The 21,381-nt window shown below is 48.9% G+C and overlaps 1 protein-coding gene across 7 annotated transcripts; it reads right to left on the reverse strand.

The window, feature by feature from the left end:
• Positions 1-2,926: 2,926 nt before the first annotated feature.
• ETV4 (ETS variant transcription factor 4) lies at positions 2,927-20,112 on the reverse strand. 7 transcript variants are annotated; one of them, XM_072646626.1, is made up of 15 exons: positions 19,885-20,100; positions 19,126-19,239; positions 18,698-18,791; positions 18,320-18,367; positions 16,884-16,984; positions 16,430-16,505; positions 11,165-11,218; positions 9,930-10,056; positions 9,149-9,307; positions 8,495-8,769; positions 6,800-6,874; positions 5,541-5,609; positions 5,170-5,342; positions 4,790-4,891; positions 2,927-3,771 (listed from the first exon to the last, which is right to left on the reverse strand). In XM_072646626.1, exons 5-15 carry the CDS (start codon positions 16,914-16,916, stop codon positions 3,547-3,549), a joined length of 1,368 nt encoding a protein of 455 aa, XP_072502727.1. In that variant the 5' UTR covers positions 16,917-16,984; positions 18,320-18,367; positions 18,698-18,791; positions 19,126-19,239; positions 19,885-20,100; the 3' UTR covers positions 2,927-3,546. The 7 variants fall into 7 exon arrangements, with proteins under 7 accessions (XP_072502727.1, XP_072502723.1, XP_072502725.1 ...); XM_072646622.1 differs by lacking the exons at positions 16,430-16,505; positions 16,884-16,984 and having other exon boundaries at positions 19,885-20,112; XM_072646624.1 differs by lacking the exons at positions 16,430-16,505; positions 16,884-16,984 and having other exon boundaries at positions 9,930-10,053; positions 19,885-20,017.
• Between the last annotated feature and the right edge of the window lie 1,269 nt (positions 20,113-21,381).

Below are 21,381 nucleotides of genomic sequence, written 5' to 3' on the forward strand. Positions count from 1 at the left end.
TTACAGCTCTAGATCCTCCAGTCTTCTACGATGCTAATTTGTGGGGGAGCAGCCGTTAGAATCAGAGAGTGTGACCTTATTAGTGTCTGTGTCTGAGCCATCCTTCTTGCTCATCTTTTTGTGGTTTGCCCCTGAGTTGAGCTGGACTCTTGAGCATCTTTCTGAAAATCCCAGGCCACCTGCTGGGCAAGATTCCCCGGTTAGCCATTGCTCAGGGCTGAGGTGTCAGGAATTAGTTAGGGTGTTGGGGAAGCTTCCTTCTCTTCTCCCCACTAGGTGCACCTTTTCCTTTTTTGTGTGAACCTGAAGGGGCCTGGGAAGCTTGGGCCCTGAAGAATCTAAAACGTGCTGGGTTCACCTTGGAAGGGACCAGCAGAGAAAATTAGCTTGAGGGCTTTAGGAACAGAGACCTAATGTTTTTGTAAAGCTTGCAAAGTGAGGCCAAGAGTGGCCAGAGGATAGAGGAGGCTGGGCAGAGAGCAATACAGCCCAGCAACCTTCCTCCCTATTTCCCCCCAGATTTGGCAGCATGATAAGAGGTCAAATCAGGTGTGTCAGGACAAAGCTGGAAGTGTACTCCTTTATCATCCTACCTTGTGGTCATTGAGTAACAGCTACCCCTTTCCCTCTCAGTAGTGCTATCCTGCTACTGGGGCAATATGTGACTTTCTGATTCATGAGTGGGAGGGGCAGCTTGGTCGGCCACCTACCAAGTCCAAAGACAGCTGAGGGTGGTGGTTTGGGTGGCCATGCAGAATACCTCCTGGCCTCCAGCTCTGTGTGTGTTCCAGTTACCTCCTCTTGGAGAGCTTGGGTGAGACACAACCTCGTGGCCTCCTCACCCCTCGCCCACGATGGGGTCCTGCTGAGTCTACAAGCCCTTCTGACCTTCCTCCAGGAAAGATCAACATGGCTTGTGGAACTGGGGCCTGTGTAGATTCTTTCCCCACCCTGTCCATTTCAGGACAGAGATGGTGCTCCCAGGAACTGCGGTCAAGATCGGACTGTAGCTCTTGCACAATGGGGTGCTTGTTTCCCTTCCCTCAGTTTGTTTTTTTCCTGACGTTGGGTGATGGCTGGGGAGAGGATATGGGTCTCATGCTGGGAGCTGGAATCTTCCTGGTTATGAAAGTCTATTATTTTCAGTGGCCCAGCAGGTACCCAAGCTTGGGAGTTTCCTGCTCCTTTCATCTCATTTGTATTGTGTATGCACATGTGCCTGCATATACATGTGTATATTGGAGCTTTGTGGGGTGTATACAGGGCTAAGGAATCCTCCAGCCCACAGCTAGATCTCATTCACGCTGTAGTAACCTTGCTTTGACCATCTTGGCTGTATCTGAGATGATCGCTTCCTTCCAGTGGATTCCCATTAATTTGGTCAAGCTTCTCAAAGTTTGAGGATTAGAGAGCAGTGAGCAATGGCTGATCCTACAATTAGCTTTTCAAGGGCCATTGATTCACAATTTAATTCACTCTGTTGGCTTTTTTCCCCCTCTTCTCTTTTCCTTTCTGCTTCTCCCTGTAATATTTTTCCTTTTCCATCTTCTCCCTCCCCTTAGTGTAGCCTCTGACCATAATGGGACTTTGATGTATATTTTGATTATTTGTATATTAAATGAAGATTTATGTTTTTTTAAAATCAAGTGAATCCAAAGCAATCCTCCCCTCAGAGATATAAAGTGAAATGTTTTTGACTTGTGTGTGGCTCTTAATCTGACTTCCCTTCTCCAAAGGAAAAAGGATCCCCATTCCAAGCTGTTACCTTGTGCCCAACTACAGCATCTTTTCAAGGCTGCGTCTGTGCTAGGCTACTGAATCTCCAGGGACTTGGTTAACCAGCTTTTCTTGATGCCTTCTTTGCTTCATGGGGTTGTAGAGGTTTGAAAATGGAGATTTATCTGGTGATCACCTGTTTCTGACTTCCCCTTTCCTCACCTCCCCAAACTGGGTGTGGCCTTAATGGGGGGGCTTCTGTTTAATCTTGGTTCTTCCTCCTGGTCCTATCCTGTCCTCCCACCTTCACACCCACCATAGCAACATCACCTGTTTCAGTTACACACGGCTCAGGTATCCTCCTCATCACCTCCTTCCCCTGTAGCCTTCCTCCCACCCATACTGAACTTAGCTCCAGGAGTCAGGTTTCTTCCAAATTTGGAAGAGGAGAAAATTCTTTCCTCCTCCCGATTCCTTCCTCTCTGGAAGTACACATGTCTATTTGGTTGTCTTACCCAACTCCTCACTGGCCTAACTCCCAGGGCATACTTTGGCTTCCCCCTCACATCCTGCTGCCCCCTGCAGCGATGACAGGCGGCCCTCTCAGCCTGCCTGGAAGTGGTGGGAGGAAACCCAGACTTGCTCCCTACACTGGGAGAAGCCAGCTAGGGTTAAGTCGGTGGTGTACCTGTGCATTGTGGGAGTGGACAAGAATGGGTTGAGAAGGGAGAAGGAAACAAGATCAGTCAAAACATGCCAGGAAACTAGAGCTGGAATGAAGAAAATACCTTGGAACCCCTAAATTCTGAGCAACCCTTTTAGACTGTTCTACGTGTTTCTCTGAAACCTTTATCCCCAGCCTCTCTCCAGTCCATGCCCTGGGAGAATAGGACTTGACCTGGCCACGTGAAGGACACAGAGACTGACAGAGCCTGATAGGGGCCTTTATTTGGATCTGGAGAAAAGAGGGGACATGGATGTGGGGGAGAGGATAACATGCTCTCCTTTGAGCAGGGAACCCTCTCCAGCCCATCCTGAAGCTACCCAGCCTGAGGCAGACCCCTTCAGCCTTCATTTCCTGAAGACTGGACAGAAACCCCTCCCTCATGGAACGACAGGACCTTAGACCCTCCGGTGACCCAGCTGGAGTGAGTTTGCCATCAGCCACCTGCAGGGAAAGGGCAGCTAGCCAAGTTAGAAGGCCACTGACTTCCGTAGTTCAAAAAGCATTTTATTGACCCCAAGGGGACCCAGTGTAACCAAGAGGTTGTTGTGGGAGTAGGGAACAGAAATGTAATCTGGGAATTTGGTCTTTGGATAAGGGGGCACATCGAGGCCTTCTGCTTTTCCTCACGGGACCCAATGGGAGCTTTCTGAACCTCAAAGATCCACTGGGACTGGAGGCAGTGGGGAGATTCAGTCCTCTTTCCCCTGACCTACTTGATAGAGGCAAACCTTGAATGCTCTCTGTACTGGGGAAAAAGGGAGGTGGGTGGGCCATTGAGAAGGAAATGGGGAGAGCCTGAGCTAAGCCCTCTGGGTAGTAGAGAAAAGTGAGAGTCTTATACTTCTGGACAAGATCTTTCCCCACCCTCTCCAGCCATTAGAGTGAGCACCATGGGAGGGTTCCATTTCGTTTGGGGAAGGAAAGGGAGAGGGGATGACCAGGGCTAGGGAACTGCCCCCCAAAATTTCCTGGAGTGTCAGAGAAGGGAATAAACAGTTCCTGCCAACACCAAATTTATCCATATGTACAAAGAGGATGGTCATAGAATAGTGTCCCCTGCCCCCACCTGGGGGTTTTGTGGGTTCTTGGTGAGATGTCAGAGGCTAGTAGGAGTAGCCACCCTTAGGCCCATAGGGCTGGACAGGCCCCCCAAGCTCTGGAAGATACGCAGGGCTGTCGTCCAGGTGAGACAGGGGGACAGTGTCCTCCTCGCTGACTGGCCGGTCAAATTCAGACTTGAGGGTTGGGCGCTGATTGTCCGGGAAGGCCAGAGAGAAGAGGGCCTCAGGCTCACATACAAACTTGTACACATAGCGTTCACCAGCCACCTGGGGGATGGGATGGAGAGGTTGGGACGATCCTATCCCCCCTGCCTCCAGGCAAGATGGCCTTCTCCCCACTTTGAATAGAGCAGGTAGTGGGGATGGGGGAAATCCTCTCTCTTGTGCTAAGAGATTTCCTGGGAAGTAACAAGTCTACATCTGTGCCCTTGTAGCATCCTGATCCTGCACTTTGCTTCATGCCCAAACCAGCATTTCCTAAAAAGCATTCTGGAATTCTGCAAGATGTGACCAGCAATTCTATGAGAAAATACAGGCATGTAAACTAGGGCTGAGAGGCATCTTCAAGGCCATTTAGTCCAATGCTCACCTTTTTACAGATGATAAGAAAGCTTGATGTCAGCAGCACAGGGAGGTACGGATAGGGACTTGCCCAGAGTCAGCAAAGACTAGATTTGAACTCAGGCCCTCTGACACCAGAGCTAAGTGATCTTTTGGGGGCACCCCAGTCAGGGCCTTCCCTTTCTACGTTGTCCCTGCTATCAATAGTTACTCTCCTAGGACGTTAACTATGACATTTCCTATGCATCAAAATTGCTTATTAGATAATAATCCCCCCCTGGAGGTGGGGAGGAAAGATTAATGTAATTATCTCTGTTCCCCCTTCCCAGTCTCTCATTTCTCCATTATCCCAGCCTCATTCCCATCATTTCCATCAATATATTTAAAGCCCAAGTTTCCTGTAGCAAAAATAGCTTGGGAAACCTTGATCTAACCTCTCAATCTTAATGCCTTGACCAGTTCAGCTGTTGGGGGCAGGTGGGAGAGCAGGTTGCCAGATAAACTATTAATTCCACATTCTGCCCTGCCCTTCCATCAACGACTTCCTTGGGAGGGGGTGTTAAGAATGTACACCCCCCCTTGCCCCCACCCCAACACAACTTCCTTCCTCTCCTAAGCTATTGATTTCATTCCATCGTCTCTCATGGGACACTTGCCCTGGCACCACCTCCCACCCCACTCCTACCACTTGCCACCTCAACCTTAGCCCTTTGGTGAATCCAACCTTCTGCATGATCCCCTTCTCATAATAGTAACGAAGCGAACGGCTCAACTTGTCATAATTCATGGCCGGACGATTCTTCTGAATGCCCCAGAGCCGGGCAACCTGGGAGAGATGGGCAAATTAGTCTGGGGGTGGGGGTGGGGGTCAGGAGGCCTCTGCTTTTAGAAGGGGCAGGGGGCAGAAGGGGAGGAGAGGGGAGGAGGAGGTGGTCCAAGAAAAATGCCTGATCTTGATTCATATAACATGGTCAGGCCTGGTAGCTAAGCACCAGCCAGTAGACACCCCTACCCTAAACCTCATTCCCAGGACTGCATAGAAAAGAGGTTGTCGACAAAAGAAAAGTGGATGTTGAAGAATTATTTCTTTTCACGGACACTCACCTCTTCTGGTTCGATGAGCTTGAATTCCATTCCTCGGCCTGTCCAGGCAATGAAGTGGGCATTAGAAGGGTCGTCCAGCAGTGCAACCAAAAATTGCCAGAGCTGTAGGGAACCTCGGCGCTGGTACGGGGGTCCTTCCCGGAATGCTCCTAGACCTTCCTGTTTGATGTCCCCTGTGAAGAACATGGCAGAAGGGAGGGAGCTGAGGGGAGGCCTCCCTAGGTTCTGAGACACCCTTTTTAGAGAGGAAGGAGATGGAAAGGAGACTCCCAACTTTGCCCTTATGTTGGAGCAGAGGAGGCTTAGACGGGGATGAGGGATGGGGAGACTGTCCTCTGCCTCCCTGCCCCCTCCCAGTCCCCCCCTCTGACCTTCAAATTTCTCTGGGACCACACAGACGTCCTCTGGGAAAGGCCGAAGAGACTTCTCAAAACCATAACCTAAGTGGCGATGAGGGAAAGAAAGAAAATAGAGGACCTTGGGAGATTCCAGGCTTCAGACCCCTCCAACCCATTTACTGGATAGAGGCAGTGTGATAGAATAGATAAGAATGTAAAGGGAATTGGTGCTTGGGTCAGCGACCCTGGGTTCAAATACCACCTCTGATGTATACAATTTATAAGCCCTGGAGCAAGTCTGACCACTTTAGCTCTTTCATCTGTAAAGGTGGTGCAGCAGATAGAACATTGGACCTAGTGTCAGGAAGACATGAGTTCAAATCCAGCCTTAAGACACTTGATAGCTGTGTGGCCCTGGGCAAGTCACTTTACATTTATTTCTTTGCCTCAGTTCCCTCATTTGTAAAATGGGGATAATAATAGTGCCTACCTTCCCAGTGTTGTTATGAGGATCAAATAATAATTGTAAAGGATTCAGCACAGTGCCTGGCACATAGTGCAATATAAATGCTATTTATATATAAATGTTAAATTATTGTTATCATCATTATCATAAAGGAGATGGATTAGATGGCCCCTGGAGGCTTTTTCCAGCTTTAAATCTATAATCCTGTAAGTGCTGATGATGAGATACTGGAGGGAGGGAAGAAGGGGGGAGATGGAGGAAGACAGAAGGATACTCAAATGAGATTCCACAGAGCGAACAAACATCTCACACTGAGATATTACGGTGGTTTTGGAGTCCAGAGAATACTGGATCTGGAATCAGAAGACCTGGGTTAAAATTCTGGGTCTGATATTTGCTGCCTCTGGACCTCAAATACTCTAATAATGAAGACAACGATAATAACTGGCATTGACATAGTGTTCTGAGGCTTTACAAATAGTATCTCATTTGATCCTCACAGCAACTTTGGGAGGTGGAGGCTGTTATTATCCTCATTGTATAGATGAGAAAATTGAGGCACAGGATGCCTTGCCCAAGTGACTTCACCTGGATCACATAGCTAGGAGCGGCTGAGACTGGATTTGACTTTTCTGGGTCCATATCTCTAGCCACTGGGTCCCTAAGCTGTAAAATAAGGGGAACAGTAACGGGAGAGAACATGGTTTGTGCCAGATCTCCTAAAGGTTGCTTCCATCGCTGATATTTTCCGATTCTGGCTGCTGGTATGATGAGGGTGGGAGAAAGGTTGGGGCTAGGTGTTGGAGGTGAGGGGGAGCTGCCTTACCCATGGTTCCATCGCCTGGGGAGGGGCCAGGGAAGCCATCTGCATGTAGGTACATGGACTGACACCCAGGGACATCTGTGGGGGAGGGAAGAAACCATCTATGTCAAGGAAGACTGGGGGTTGAGGGGTGGGCTGGGGAAGCAACCCCCTTCCCATTCAGGAAATCCTCTTTGATGTCTAACCTGCATCCCTCTAATTCTTCTGCCCTTGGTAACCCCCTTTTGCTCCCCATAACCACCACCCAAAAGGTTGTCCATTATTTGGGTGCCCAATTTCTTTGCAGTCTCTGCTCTGAACAGCCCTGGGACAGTGAGCAGAGGGCAGCTGTAGCCTGGAGATCATGCAGTGCTGCTGAGTCGGGTTTTCCCTCTATTTGAAAGGAGGCCAGGATAATTCCAACCCCAGAGGAAGCCTCTGGGAGCGGCTATTTCCTGTTTATAGAGGGGGAGGAATGGAGAGCATGAATGAAGATCAGCAGCTCCCAGAGAAAAGGATTAAGTATCTTCTTTGGGGTGGGGAGGGGGGTCCCTAGGAAGAGGCAGATGTAGGGTGGATTAAGTTCCCAAATGGACTTTTACGTAACTTCCCCATTCTGGGAGGGAGTGGTGAGCTTTTTGTCTCAATGGTTTGGAAGACAACAGCCCGGAACCTTGCTTCTATTGGACAAATCCCCCTGAATTTACAAGCCATGGGGCGAGGGTTGTGTGTGGGGGGTGTCTTCCCCCTCCTCCCCCACCCCCTCCCTTCTCAGGCATCAGGCTTCCCCCCACCCAGAGTGATTGGATGGAAGAAGACAGTTCCGGGACTATTCCTCCCCCCATTCTCACCTATGAGAGAAGAGCTAGAAGAGAAATTTGACACCTCAGGGGATGGAGAAGGGGGGGTGGACTCATTCATGCCTCCATTTTGTGAATGGAATTCCTGACTCCATTCAGAGGGAGCTGAAGGGGGAGGGGCCCTGAGTTCAAGGGCATGTAACCCGATCCCCTTCCACTCCAGCAGTGTTTGAAGGTCAGTGGCAAGAGCTTTGCCCGCCCGCCCTCCTTCCCTCCACTGTTCTGCCTCCATCCCAGACTTCCTTTTCTGCTTTACAGGAGAGAGGTACCCTTCCTGGGAGAGAAAGGAATGTCGAGTGTCTTGGTTTAGTGTGTGTGTGTGTGTGTGTGTGTGTGTGTGTACATACACAATAAATGTATAGGCTGGTATATGTATAGGTGTATAAATATATACATGTATGTATAAGTGTATAAATATATGTATGCTTGCATGCATGTGTATGTATATACATGCAAACAATTCTCTCCTTCCCTCCTTTAAATTGTGGAAATTAGGAATGAGGCAGGAGGTTCCCTTGGGCTGAAACCAACCCTCAGCAAACCTCTATCCAGTTCCCTAAATCCTGAGATTATTCATTCATTTTTCTAACCCAACCCAATCTTGCTGATAAACCCAGGCCCTGGTCCAGTTAAAATTAAAAAAAAAAAATCATCAGAGGTCCAGAGGGCAGAATGCTGAATATTTCTTTTCCTGGACCCTTGCGGGCTTAATTGCAAAGTCAGCTTACTTTTCTGTGTCCCTTCCCTCCATGCCATGGCCACTACCCCCTCCCACTTTACCTTCACTAACAACAGTTTTCCCTAACACCTAGACTTCCCTTTCCCACTTCACATATTGTCCGCCCCTCGCTCCTCTTACCTGAATCATAGGCGAAGTCCGTCTGTTCCTGCTTGATCACCACCCCCGCCCCTGGGTACCTGTGCCCACCACTGCTGCTGCTGCTGCTGCTGCCCCAACCCCCACCTGCCTGCTCATACAGGGGGTCGTGGTATTCACGTTTGAAGTTCTGTTGGGGATAAGGCAGGCAGGGCTCCGACAGTTGGGGCTGGTAGGAGGCTGTAGGGGGTTCCCGGCCCCCACCTTGGGAGGATGGCAAGGAGTGGCATAGCTCTGGGGGCTGTTGGAAAATGGAACTGGATGGAGGTTGGGTGGGACATGGGAGGAGAAGAGGGGAGAGAAAAGAGAATGTTAGCTGATCCCCTCCTTTCCACTCCCTTTATTCTCTTTCCTCTGCAGGGGACTTTCCTCAAGAGCTGGGGAACTGGGTTAGTTGGGATAGAAGTACAGGTCTCCCTTGCTCTATACCTCTTCCTCTACCTTGGATCCCAGGATTCCAGATTCAGAACTGGGAGGAACCTTAGAAATCACTGAGTATAACCCCTCCATTTTACATCTGAATTCTATCCACTGTACCACACTGCCTGGGGGAAAGTTAGCCAGGTGGAGGCTTGAGGGAGAGGGAACCCCCTGAATGCTGGTACTCTGGGCCCCCAAACCAAATCTTCCACTCACCTATGCTCCATGATGAACCCATGGCTGGGGTTGGGTGGGGCTGTCCCTGGGGGCCTCAAGAAATTCCGTTCTGCCCGAGGAAAGTGCTGCAGAGGTGACTGTCCTGGGGCACTGTGTGTGGGAGACTTGATGGTAAGTTGTCTGGGGGTGTCATAGGCACTAGGGACAGGCAGACACGAGTGAGAGAGAAGAGAGATTAGGTAAGCTTTCCTGGGCATAGCCCTGTACAGTCTCCTCAACCTGCCACTTTTCAAACCTTAAAGAGCTCTCCCAGTATAAATTATTATCATTATGTCCTTCTCAGCTCCATCTCCCTCCTCCCCCTTACATTCACACACTCCCCAGGGATAGTGAGGTCACAGCCCCGCATTAAATAGAGGGATGGGAGGAGAGAGGCTGCTGAATGTGGAGGAGTTTAAAATATCAAGACCCTCTGTCTCTACTGTGGCTAATATGCTCCTTGAATTCAGCCTGTTCTAGTTTAGTTCATCTTCCCACCCAAGTCGTCCCCTCTTTCTGCTAAGGTAGGTTTTTGGAGGAGCTCAGACAGACGAGATGAGGTTCTTTCTCATGAGGAAAGATGATGCCCCTCCTCCTCCCCAGTCCCCAATAAATAATTTTCACAGCTAATCTTTCTGGGCAGTCAGTCCTTTAAGGTGTCTGACTTCCATCTCTTTTGCTACAATTCCCAGACTGATGATTTCCCATTTTCCTCCCATAATTCCCTTCTCCATATCCCTCTCCCTCCATCCTGGCTCTCCATCCCCATCCTGGGACTCACCTGGTATAAAGGCACTGCTCACCATGGTGGTAGGAGAGCGGCGGCTTTCGGCTGCAGGACAGGGTCGGGTCTGTACGAGGGCTCTGTGGCTCTTTCTTGATCTTGGTGGTGGGACTGTGGAAAGCTACTGAATGGGGTAGGGCAAAGCAGGATCAGAGATCAGTAGCTTACGGGTTCCCTCCCTCCTGTGAATATATAAGTATCTAAGACTTAGCTAGTTGGGGTAAGCCAGTGTACCTCTCTGAGATTCAGTTTCCTTATCAGTAAAAAACAATGCAGGGGGAGAGGGAAGCTGTACTAAATGATTAAGTTCCATTTCAGCTCCCACATTCTATGGCTGAACCCAAAACACAGGTTAATATTGCTACGCAAATATATTCTGAGTAACATGTAAATATGCACAGCTGGACATTGTAACGAATGGTAGACTGTCTGATATTAGATATTAGCTAGAGACAATGCTAAAGTTAGACATTAGCCAAAGACACTGCCTAAAGTTCAATATTCAACACAAACCCAAACTCTAGAGAACTTGTGCAAACAAATCTGTAATTTCATAATCATATTCATCCTGGCTCACTTAAGGCATTAAACTGTTTATACCTTAAGCTGGGTGGAAAGAAGGCTTTCTTGTGTTACACTTGAACAATGAACCTTAGAATCTCAGACTGATTGGTTTAGAGCTCAATAGTAGCTGGAACATTACACCTACCATATTCTTGATTATCTGTGGATAATCAGCTGGGTTCTGAGCATTCAGTGAATGGAGGCAGAGAAGAGGAAATATATAGGGCTCTCATTATATTCTGGAGCCAAATACTTAGAATCCAGAGTCAAATATTTCATATTATGTGCTGTTTGGGATTAACTGTCCATTCTCCTTGAGAATAAGGACTGTTTATGTGTTTTTGCCTTTTTTTGTATCCCCAACACTTAGTACAGTGCCTGGCACATGAGAAATAAATAAAGCACTTGAGAAATGCTTGTTTTTTCATTGTTGATCTTATAAAAGAAGTGTTCCTCTCCCTGGAGCTTCCTTCTGGTCAGGTACTTTGACTGGTGGTTAGAACCTGGCTGTTGTGCCAGTTGTTTATACAGCAAAAATGGGCATCCTTCCCCTACCCACACTTTTATCAGAGAAAAGGGGAAAATGGATTGGTCTGATGTATACATTAACTTCCCTTGGCTTATTCCTTCCTCTCTAACTCTCTCCCAAACAGGGCCCACAAACTCACAGTTTTCGGAGTGGAAATCTGGCACAAACTGCTCATCACTGTCGGGAACCTGAGCTGTAGAGAGAGAAGGTTTGGGAATGAGCTTGGAACTCCCATGTGAGCCCAGGGTCAAGGCTGGGGAGATGAGGGAAAGGTGACCAGATCTGTCACTTTCATCCAAAAGGGCCTTGCAGATTAGTAGCAGCCGGGGCTAGACAAGATGCATCTAACTGACAAAGGGGACTGCCTCATGGCCTCGGCCCCTGAAACCACTCAGCCCCTCTGTGCCCTTCTCCTCTTAGGTGAAGACTCGTATTGTTGGAGAAGCATTCCCAGAACCTGTCTGAGGAGATTCCTGTGTCTTTTCCTACATGATTTATTTTCTCTCCTTCCCCCACTCCCTGAAGTTGAAACAACCCTATTCCTCTTCTTTCCCCTCCTTTTCCCTAACTCAGAATTTACAGGAGTTATGGATGGGTAGGGTGGGGAATGGGGGCATTACCTGTGTATTTAGAAGCTCGGGTAGGGAGCAACAGGGGAGAATTATGGGATGAGGGAGTACTGGGGTTTCCAAAATGGGGGAGGGCAGGGTGCCTTAGGCCTTTTATCTACTGCTGTGTCAGGGTGTGGAGGGGACCTGGCTGGAGTTTCTAAGAGTCTTAGGAGCTTGGAAGTCTGACAAGCTGGCACAAGCTTTAAGGGTGTGAGGATGGGGGATGATTGGGGGGGGTTCAGCTGTAGGGAATTTGGAGCAGAATGATAGTAGAGTGGGTGGAAGCAATCTATTTTGTGGGTAACAGAAAGCAGAGCCCCATCCTCCTGAATCTAATGCTAATACCTCCCAGGTAGAGTGTAGTGAGGAGGCTGCTGGGTAAATGAATGGAGGCAAAGAAGCTTCTGACTCTCCAGGTAAGGAACATGGGGTTGGAGACAGGAGGTAGTATGACCCTGCAACTGTTGTAGAAATGGAAAAGGCCTGTTCTGTCTGATAGGTCAGATTTGGTCCAGCTGGAGTCAAGACAGCCCCTGGGCTCAGACCATTTTCATGTAGATGCCCACATTGGCCTAGCGAGTGCTAAGAGCTGGAATTCTAAAGTGGGGGGGGCTACTGTACTTCTAAAGATCTGAACAACCCCTACCCACACTCCCAGTCCTGGACAGAACATTACAGCTGTTTCTTTGTACTTTTACAGATGTTTCTTAAGTGAGAACATACAGAACAGAAAAATCAGGGGATAATGATTTGCTTACATATAAATTATCATATATACTATTTATTATATAAATTATACATAATTATTTATTTATATGTTAAAAAAAATCAATTCTCCACCAAGCTCTTTAAAGTGAAGAGATGCCTAGTACATCTGGTTTACAGAGTCATGGGCTACCCAAAAAGAGGGAAAGCCTGAAGTGGCCATCAACATATGAGCAGCCACTGGCATGTATAGATCCATGCATCACAAAGGAAAAAGTAAAATAATTCAGAAATGATTACAGGAATCAGTGTGAAAATAAAAACAGACTCTGGAATCTGGGTTCAGATTTTGCCTGATACTACATGTATAAATATCAAATGACATAATACCTATAAAGGTTTGGGAACACAGTGCCTGGTACACATAGTAGGCCTTAATAAATGCTTATTCCCTTTCTCTTCTTTGAGTGACTGCAGGTAAGTCACTTAATTTCCTTGGGACTTTGTCTTCATCTGTAAAAAGTGTGTGTGTGTGTGTGTGTGTGTGTGTGTGTGTGTGTGTGATTTAAATGGCTTCTGAGGTCTTCTTTAGCTTTACCCCTTATGATTCTAAAGTACATTTCTAGAAAACAGACATATCCAGATTTTTTAGGGACTCATCTACTGACACTTAGGATGCCTCAAGACCTTAAAGACTCAAGACTACATGGACCAGTCATGAGTGTTATCTGTTCTGGTGGAGGCATACCCCTTATTCTCTTTTCCATCCCACTCCCATCTTGCCCTATCTCCAAACTCAAAGTGGGATGGTGGCCATAGCTGCATAGAGGAGAAGAGTAATGGGATACAAGGTGAAGAAAATTATTCCCCCTTTCCCCTGCCCACTTAGGCAAGGAGGGTCTCTAGAGAGGGAGGGGAGTGGAGGCACAGGGCCTAGAGAAAAGTGACGCACTCAAAGCCCCCGTGGGGCCTCATTAAACAGCTGTTTCCACTGAGGTAATGGGGCCAGGGCTGCCCTTGTTAACGTCACTCCCTCCACTATTCCATTAAGAGTGATGCTAACCTGAACCCAAAGCCCATATTGCAGTACTCCATAGGTCCTATCATCCTTTGATTCATACTCAGGTTTTAAAGAGCTGTGACTGACACTATCCAGGGGAGGAATTCTACTTAACTCCTATTCTAGTCTTGTCTGGGTAGCTAGATGGCACAGTGGATAGAATGCTGGGCCTGGAGTCAGGAAGACTCTTCTTCCTGAGTTCAAATCTGGTCTCAGACACTTACTTAGCTGTGTGACTGTGGGCAAATCACTTAATCCTGTTTACCTCAGTTTCCTCATTTGTAAAATGAGCTGGAGAAGAAAATAGCAAACCATTCCAGTATCTTTGCCAAGAAAACCCCAAATGGGATCACAGGGAGTCAGACACAACTGAACAACACCTAGTTCTGGTTAAGCCACTAACTGTGTGACATTAAGCAAGCCTTTTCCCTTCTCTGGGCCTTAGGTTCTCCCTTTGTAAAATAAGGTTATGGGGCCAGAATAGATTATAATTCCTTCTGGCTTTAATATCTTAGGTTTCCAGGATTCTAACCTCCTCCCAAAAAGATTTAATTCTTTTAAAAGAAATAAATGAAGCTACAGTTAGAGTAAGGTAAAACAGGATGAGAAGTGGTAATACTACAGGGAGTCTTTCATTGCTCAGCTTCCCATCCCCCAAGCCCTCCACGATCTGTCTATGCCTCCATACCTAAAGAGAGCTAGGAGTCTCAGGGGACAGTCAGGAACTCCTGAGCTCAAAGGCTGCCTGAGACACTTAACCTCCTTCAGCCATTTTCTCATCTTTAAAAATAGGAATAATAAGCGCATGTGTCCACCAGAGTTGTTACAAGGATCAAAGATTGTAAAGAACTTTGTAAACCCTCAAGTGCTATGCTAGCTGCCGCCACCACCACCACCACCACCATCATCATCATTACCATTCCAGTCACTAGGACAAAAAGTTCAGGTGGGAGTGGAGGGTGGGACAGCAGCAGGAGAAGCCAAGAGGATGGGGGATGGAATTGTTCACCTGCAGATTTACAGCCAGGACAATAACAAAGACACGGAGACTTCCTTTCCTGAAGAGCAAAGGCATTCTCTTCAATGATCACTTTTGGTCTTGAGATAACAGTGATTTATTTGTTGTATTCATTTGACTGAATTCTGATTTCCTTGTCCCATTCCAGCCAGACACCAAAGCAGATAAACAAGAGGGTTATACTTGATGTCTTTAGCGCTATGATCCCATAAGACCCCTTTCAGGTCTAAATAACATGCTCTTATGACTTCCTCTGAGCAGTGGATACTGCCAAGCCAGCAAGAGATCCGAGGAAACTTTTTTGTTTCCTGTCTCAATCAATGATTGGTTGTGTGACCTTAGGCAAGTCATTTCTCTCTGGGCTTTACTATAATATGAAGGAGTTGGACTAAATCACCTCCAAAGTCCCTCCATGCTCTAATGTTCTTCAAGTCTTATGCAATTCAGGAAACCAGTGTGAAAAGGGGAAAAGTTAGAAGGATAAGGGATATGGAAGGATGCCTGACAGGGATTCATGGGGGCAGGGGGTCTCCAAGCCCACAATCTGTAAGAGTTTAAGTCATCTTGAAGGCAGACAAAGTTAGCTGTTCATCCACATGACTTCCCCATACCTTCTACCTGTCTCCATATCACAGCACCATTTTATCTGTAGGAAATATGGAGGGGTCTAGTTGCATATTACCCTGGCTTCTGCACCTATCCTCTGTTGGATCTCTCAGGATCCTCCCCACCTGAGTCCCAGCAATAGAGCTCCAAGGGGACAATGGGGAGAAAGGAAGCAAGCAGATCCCCTTTCCAGAGTCTCTGCTCTATTACACAACTACTTGTCTTGTCTCACTACCCTCAGCAGCCTCCCATCTAGCTTTTCAGGAACTCATCTACTGAATATGACTTGTACATGCATATGCACACCCCAAAAACCAGCCTCTGTTCTATAGGGAACCATCTCTCCTTAAACTGCGGGGAGGAATACAGTCCCTAATAATAATACGAGAGAGAGCCAGCAAATAAAACTAAGGAGCACTGGTAAAGACTAGGGAGGAGGATGGGAAATAAATACATAGCATACCCTAAGAAACAACTACCTCCATAAACATATGTACAAACATACGTGCACACAGATGAAGATATAAATCCATTCCTGCACATTCCTTAACTCCTTTGGTCAACTCTTGCTACAATTATAAACACACAGAACCTCAATCAGGGTACACATGTATACCCATAGGTCAAGGAAAGCAAAGTGGTTCATATCAAGAAGGGAATCTCAATACAGAAGGCTTGATCCATAGGACACATGAAGCCGTATGAAATATTCTCATTTCAACCAAACAGAATCCCAAGTTCAGTTGTGACCTAGTGCTGGCCGCTGAAAGCCCCAGAAGAGAAACCTTATTTAGTCTCGGTCAGCAGCCTCATTCCCCACCAGCCAGACGGTTCCTCAAAATCTGACCCAGCTTCAGGGTATTTCTCTTACTTTCTCCTTTTCCAACCAACATCTCAAGTCCTGGTATCCACCCTGAAAATGGAGGTCCTTTCCAGCACTGCTCAAGGCAAAGATCCACAAAACACTGGCTTTCAAGTCCTTGTTATCATTTTCCTCCGTTTATGAACACCCAGACACACCCTGAAACAAACATCTCTAAGCTGTTGATCCCTTCACCTCAGTGGCCCCTCAGACCAAATGATCCCTTTGCCCACCTCTTGGTACCCTGGCCCTGGCACAGCAGTGGTGGGGTACCGATTATACTGCAGATCACCCCTCAGCAGAAATGTGCGGATTCTGCCCCTGGAGGGTTGAGGTAAAGTAGACTCCTAAATCCCCTACTAATGGGGATGGGGAAGGTAGGATGGCTTATCATCCCACATTTGGCCCCGATTCCCTACAATCACCAATTTTCAAAGGAGCTGTTCCTGCCCATCCCCCCGCCACATCCTTCAAGCTTCAGCCTCCCTACCCACATATACACACCATCTCAGGGCCCTCCTGGGCTAAGAGGGGAGACTGACCTTGTGGGAGGAGACAGTGGAGAAGGCCAGGACGGTGACTTGGCAGCAGAGGGGGACATGGCCCCGGCAGCTGCATCTGTCTCCGCAGAGAGAGTGTGAGTGAGCGGCCTCAGCATCCCCACCTCAGGCCCCTTCCATCTCCAGCTGGGAATCGGAGCCGCTCCCTCAGAAGGGAAAGGGAACCAGGGAGATCCCAGGCCCCCTCCCCCTGCTTCTTATACTTCCCTCCCCTTCTCTGGCCATACACTGTCCACCCACTGGATCTGAATGTACAGGGACTTCAGGATAGCAGAATGAACATTACCCACAGCATAGAGACATGTATGCACATAGGTGCTCCCTGGGACCGTTACCCTCAAGTACCCCTAAACCTTTTTGTCAAGAGGTGAGGTTTCCTCTGTATGGAACCCCTAAACCTAGGCCACAGATGTCACTGGCTGATTCCAGAACCAACTTCAGAGCCCAATCTTCCTTGTTGCAACATCATGGGGTGCTGCCACTTTAGGGTCACAGGAACTGGGGACTTCCAGCCTGGCAAGCCAGAGGGATGTCAAACTATGAAAAATGAATGAAATGAAGAAGAAAATGGAAACCTCGAAAACTGTCACTGCAGCAGTGACAACATGGCCCTGCTAATCTGCCACTTTAGGTCCAGGAAACCCTGGAGAGAAGGTGATAGGGACAGAGGTATATGATTCTGGGTCTGTAATGGTAATTCTGACAGTGAGTGATCTACTTAGCCTACATTTAAGGTTAGGAGAAAAGTGTTACTTATATTATATCCCTAAAGTTCCAGTTATCTAGCTAAAAGTTCTTTTCAACTTGCCCCAAAGTTCGCCTGTAGTTTGGAACCTCCAAAATGTCATCTGAGTAAGATACCCGCAGTTGAGGGGTAATAGGGAGAAGCACCATAGAAATTTCTGTTGTTTCTTCATCACCAAGATGTTAAAATGAAATGAGCTTCAAACAGAATGTTAATCCTTCCAGCCTCCACCATCCAAAATGTTTACAAACAAACCCACTAACATGCCACCAATTTTATCAAAACAAAACTATGGAAATATGCCAACCAAAATAAGATGATCTCAAAGATCCTGTCCACTTCTAAATCTAATATTCTCAGATCTTATTAAAATATATCAATTATCCCTTCCAAAACGCCCTAGGTGAAATACATCAAACAACCACACCCAAATCTAGATTCTACCCTATCAAATACATCTTCTGACCTTAACACAATACATCCATCATAGCCATCAAACCCTCTAGTCTCCGATTGGAAAAAACGGATGGGAGAATGTAACTTGGAAGGTGGAGAGGAGAAAGAGGGGAAAAAAGTAGAAATATCTGATTTATGACCAAGGGAATTTAGGGACAGATTGGGGGGGGGTGTGAATAATTTCAACTTTTTTTCTTCTTTTGTCTTACACACTGAATAGCTGATTGTCTAGTGGGATGGGGGAGGGGGTAGGAAGAATCAGTGTTTTGGAAACTCTGGAAGATAAGTAACAAATTAACTGCTCCTTTCCCCACTCCACCCCCACCCCAATACACACCTCAGTCTTCCTTCGGGGCCAGGCAGACTTTGCAAATGAAAATTTCAACAAGGAAAATGGGCCTGAGGCCAAGTTCCATTCATAAGCAAATACCCCGCACAATGGTCTGATTCATCCCCAGGCCTAGTTACACAAGCTTAGGAGCCCGCTCAGGGCAAGAGAAAATAAATACATCAGTATATATGTCCACACACTCGACTTGGGGGGGGAGGGGGGAAAGGGAAAAGTCGACGAGAAGGAGGTGGTTTGGGGGAGTCCCAAAACTGCGGAAAGGTAGGGGTGGGGGAACAGGGCCAGAGGGAAAGACGAGCAACCACACCCCCCCCAAACTTACCTTCCGTAAGCCAGGTCTCCTGGAATTGGCTCAAGTCCTGGAAGAGATCTGAGGGGTGAATAGATTAAAATGGGATGGGGAGGTGCTGGTGGGGTGGGAAGACCCGAAAGATGAACTCAAAGCGGAGGAGCTCCCCCTTCCCAACCCGCACTGAGGCATAAGGAGTCCACTGAAGTGGGGAGCACTAGGGAAAATAATACTTCTGTCCTTCGAAAGGAAATGCCACAAGTGTTGGGGGGGGGGGGGGTGGGTGGGTGGGAGGGATTACATACTGAGCCCGGGTATTTATTTGGAAGGCCTGGCTGGGGATTGGGAGGATGCGGTGTGGTATGGGATGGGGTAGGGGGAGGTACGGGTCCCCAGAATCTGGCACTTCACCTTCTGACTCCGGGGGTGGCAGGGAGCCAGGGTCCATGAGTTTCCCCTGTGTGACCATCAGAGCTCGGCTCAGATTCCCATTTCCGGGCGATTTCTGGGGGTGGGGGGAGGCGGGGGGGGGAGAGAAGGGCCCAATGGACCCCGAGTCATCCTCTAGAGTGGTGGAATTGGGGGATGGAGATGTATGGGGCGGAGGCAACCAACCAAGGGTGGTCACGGGGCTGGGGCGTGGAGGTCTGAGCTAGGTCCCCGGGGACTGGCAAAGAGCTGGTCCTTGCTTGGGATGCATGGGGAGAGGAGGGGAGAAAGTGGGGGTGCGGGAAAGGTCTCCGGGATGGCCGAGGGGCGAGGAAAGTTGGGGAGGGGTGTCGGAGGAGGCAGGGGCTAGAGGTGCCCACGGTGCCTGAGGGGCCGAGACCCGCGCTCACGCTGGAGAAGGTGTAGGGCACTTGCTGGTCCACGTATCCGCCTTTCATCCTCCGCTCCATTCGGCTCCTCCCTCAGACCTCGAGCCTCAGCCCCACCAAGGTGGGGGGGAAGACCTGGGGTAGGAGTGGGGGGAGGGCGGGAGGAGAGTGGGAACGGGGCTTCGCTCACAGACCGCCCGGGAAGGGGCTTGGGAGAGAGGGGAAGGCCACTGGCTTCAGTTGGGGACCCGAGGTGGGATGGCCAAATTTCTTCACCTCCGGAGGGAATGAGGACTTCCCCACTGCCCGCCAAGTAAATTCCCACCTGCTCTCGGAAGCTTTACAATCCTTCCTTTCCTTTCTTTCGGCAACCCTGGACTGCTGGGATCGGTTACATAAGACTTATTTTGTGTGTGTGTGTGTGTGTGTGTGTGTGTGTGTGCGCGTGTGAGTGCGCGCGCGTGTGCGTGGGGGTGGGGGGAAGGCGACTGATGGACCATCCTCATGCAAGTAACTCAACCCACCACCTCTTTTCTGGATACCTGGGCTCCTGGTCCAGCAACTCCCCTCTGACCTCCAATATTTGCTTCCCCTTTTCTCCCCCACCCAAATCTGCTAAAGCATGTGTATGCACTCGCGATTGTGCGGTGTGTGTGTGTGTGTGTGTGTGTGTGTGTGTGTGTGTGTGTGCGTGTGTGTGCGTGTGTGTGCGTGTGTGCGTGTGTGTGTGTGTGGGCGGGGAATCACTCTTCCTCCCCCTCCCTTTCCCCTCACCCTCACCTGAGGAGGGGGCGTCAGCGTAGTTGCTGCTTTGGGGTCCAGAGCATGTCCCCGGATTGGGAAGTAGGGACTCCGGGTCCGACTCAGAGCAAGGCTTCTTTAGTCCCCAGTCCCAAGCGCACCAACTTGTTTTCCGGCTGGAGCAGACAGTTGTGTGCCCGGGGGACCCCCCGATTGGAGCATTTCCTTCAGCTCGGGCTCAGCTTTCCCCGTTCCCTTTGTTTCATTGACTTTTGTGAATGAAACCCCAGGGCCGGACACGCCCGCCAATCAGGATCGTAGCCCGTCCGAGCCCGGGGGCGGAGTTTCCCAGCAACCAGGACCAATCGGGACGCAAGGCCTGGTTCTGGGCTTCATTCACGGCTTGGGCTCCCATTCATAAAAAAATAAACTTGCTGCTCTAGGAGTTCATTCATAAAGGGCTTCGTGGAAGGGATAGGAGAAGAGCAGCCGAACTGAGAGGGCCCGGGCGGGTTCTCAGCGACGCTTATCCAACAAACTCTGTGATGGAAAGGCGGCGGATGTCTCTGGCTCTGAGATTGTGTGTGTGAGTGTGTGTACACACCCGTCCGGGTTTGTATAGCTGTATAGGTGCGTGCGCAGCGCGCTCCCCACCCCGCAAGAATAAGTGTAAATGTGTGTGAGTGTGTGTGTGTGTGTGTCTGTGTACTTAGATGGAGCGCACAGGTGGCCAGCCAAGCATTCCCCTACAAGGTCCTTGTAAACTCCACAGCCACACTTTCCCTGTCAGTGTTTCCATCTCGTGCCCTAGGGGTTAAAACCTCCAGAAAGGGTTGTTTTGGTGGCTCAGAGGTTCTCTGGCCTTCTTTGGAGCCAGTGTGGGGGTGGGTGGGGATGGGGGGAAGCACCCAGCGGCTGGTGCCCTTGAAGAATGGCCAGGCTTCAGTCGGCAGAAAACAGTGGTGCTACCGGGACTAGAGCTTTGAGGAGGCACAATGGCAATGCCATCTCCCTTCCTGGTGGGGGTGGGGAGTCCAAGTAATTTCAGGGACTTGGACTGGGTGGGCCCAACCCATAACGATGACGTGGTAGGTGGAAGGAAGGAGGAGGTGGAAGATGGGGTGGGGTGGATGTGGATTTTGCCTGCTTTGGGGGCTGCTGGGCAAACGACAAGTATCCCAGGCCAGATTCCAGCCGGGACCCTCTTACTACTCTGCTTTCACCAGAAGTACTGACTCCACTGAAAGCAGTGTGTCCTCCTGGGGCAGTTGCCAATCCAAGGCCACCATAGTGGGAGTGTGGGGAATTTTTTGACCCTGTCTCAGGCTGTGGGAGCGGGATAGGGTGGGGGCGGTGTGGAAGAGGAGAGAAAACTATCACTTGGACACTAGTAGATATTCTCCTGTAGAAATAATGCTGTTTTTTTTCACCTGACCTCTGATATATGGTGCCTATGACTTTTAAAAGGAGCATTTATTCCTTTCTCTGTCACAAAATATATATAGAGAGAGGACCAAAGGGATCGGATTGGGAGTG

This window comes from Notamacropus eugenii, chromosome 2, assembly GCF_028372415.1.
Source record: "Notamacropus eugenii isolate mMacEug1 chromosome 2, mMacEug1.pri_v2, whole genome shotgun sequence".
Classification (NCBI taxonomy): domain Eukaryota; kingdom Metazoa; phylum Chordata; class Mammalia; order Diprotodontia; family Macropodidae; genus Notamacropus; species Notamacropus eugenii.

Coding starts and splice junctions, on each gene's coding strand:
- ETV4 (XM_072646622.1), bottom strand. CDS start 19,185: ATGGAGCGGAGGATGAAAGGCGGATACGTGGACCAGCAAGTGCCCTAC. Junction 5,343..5,540: donor GGTCCCAGAGAAATTTGAAG/GTCAGAGGGGGG, acceptor TGTTCTTCACAG/GGGACATCAAACAGGAAGGT. Junction 3,772..4,789: donor AGAAGGGGATCATGCAGAAG/GTTGGATTCACC, acceptor CCCATCCCCCAG/GTGGCTGGTGAACGCTATGT.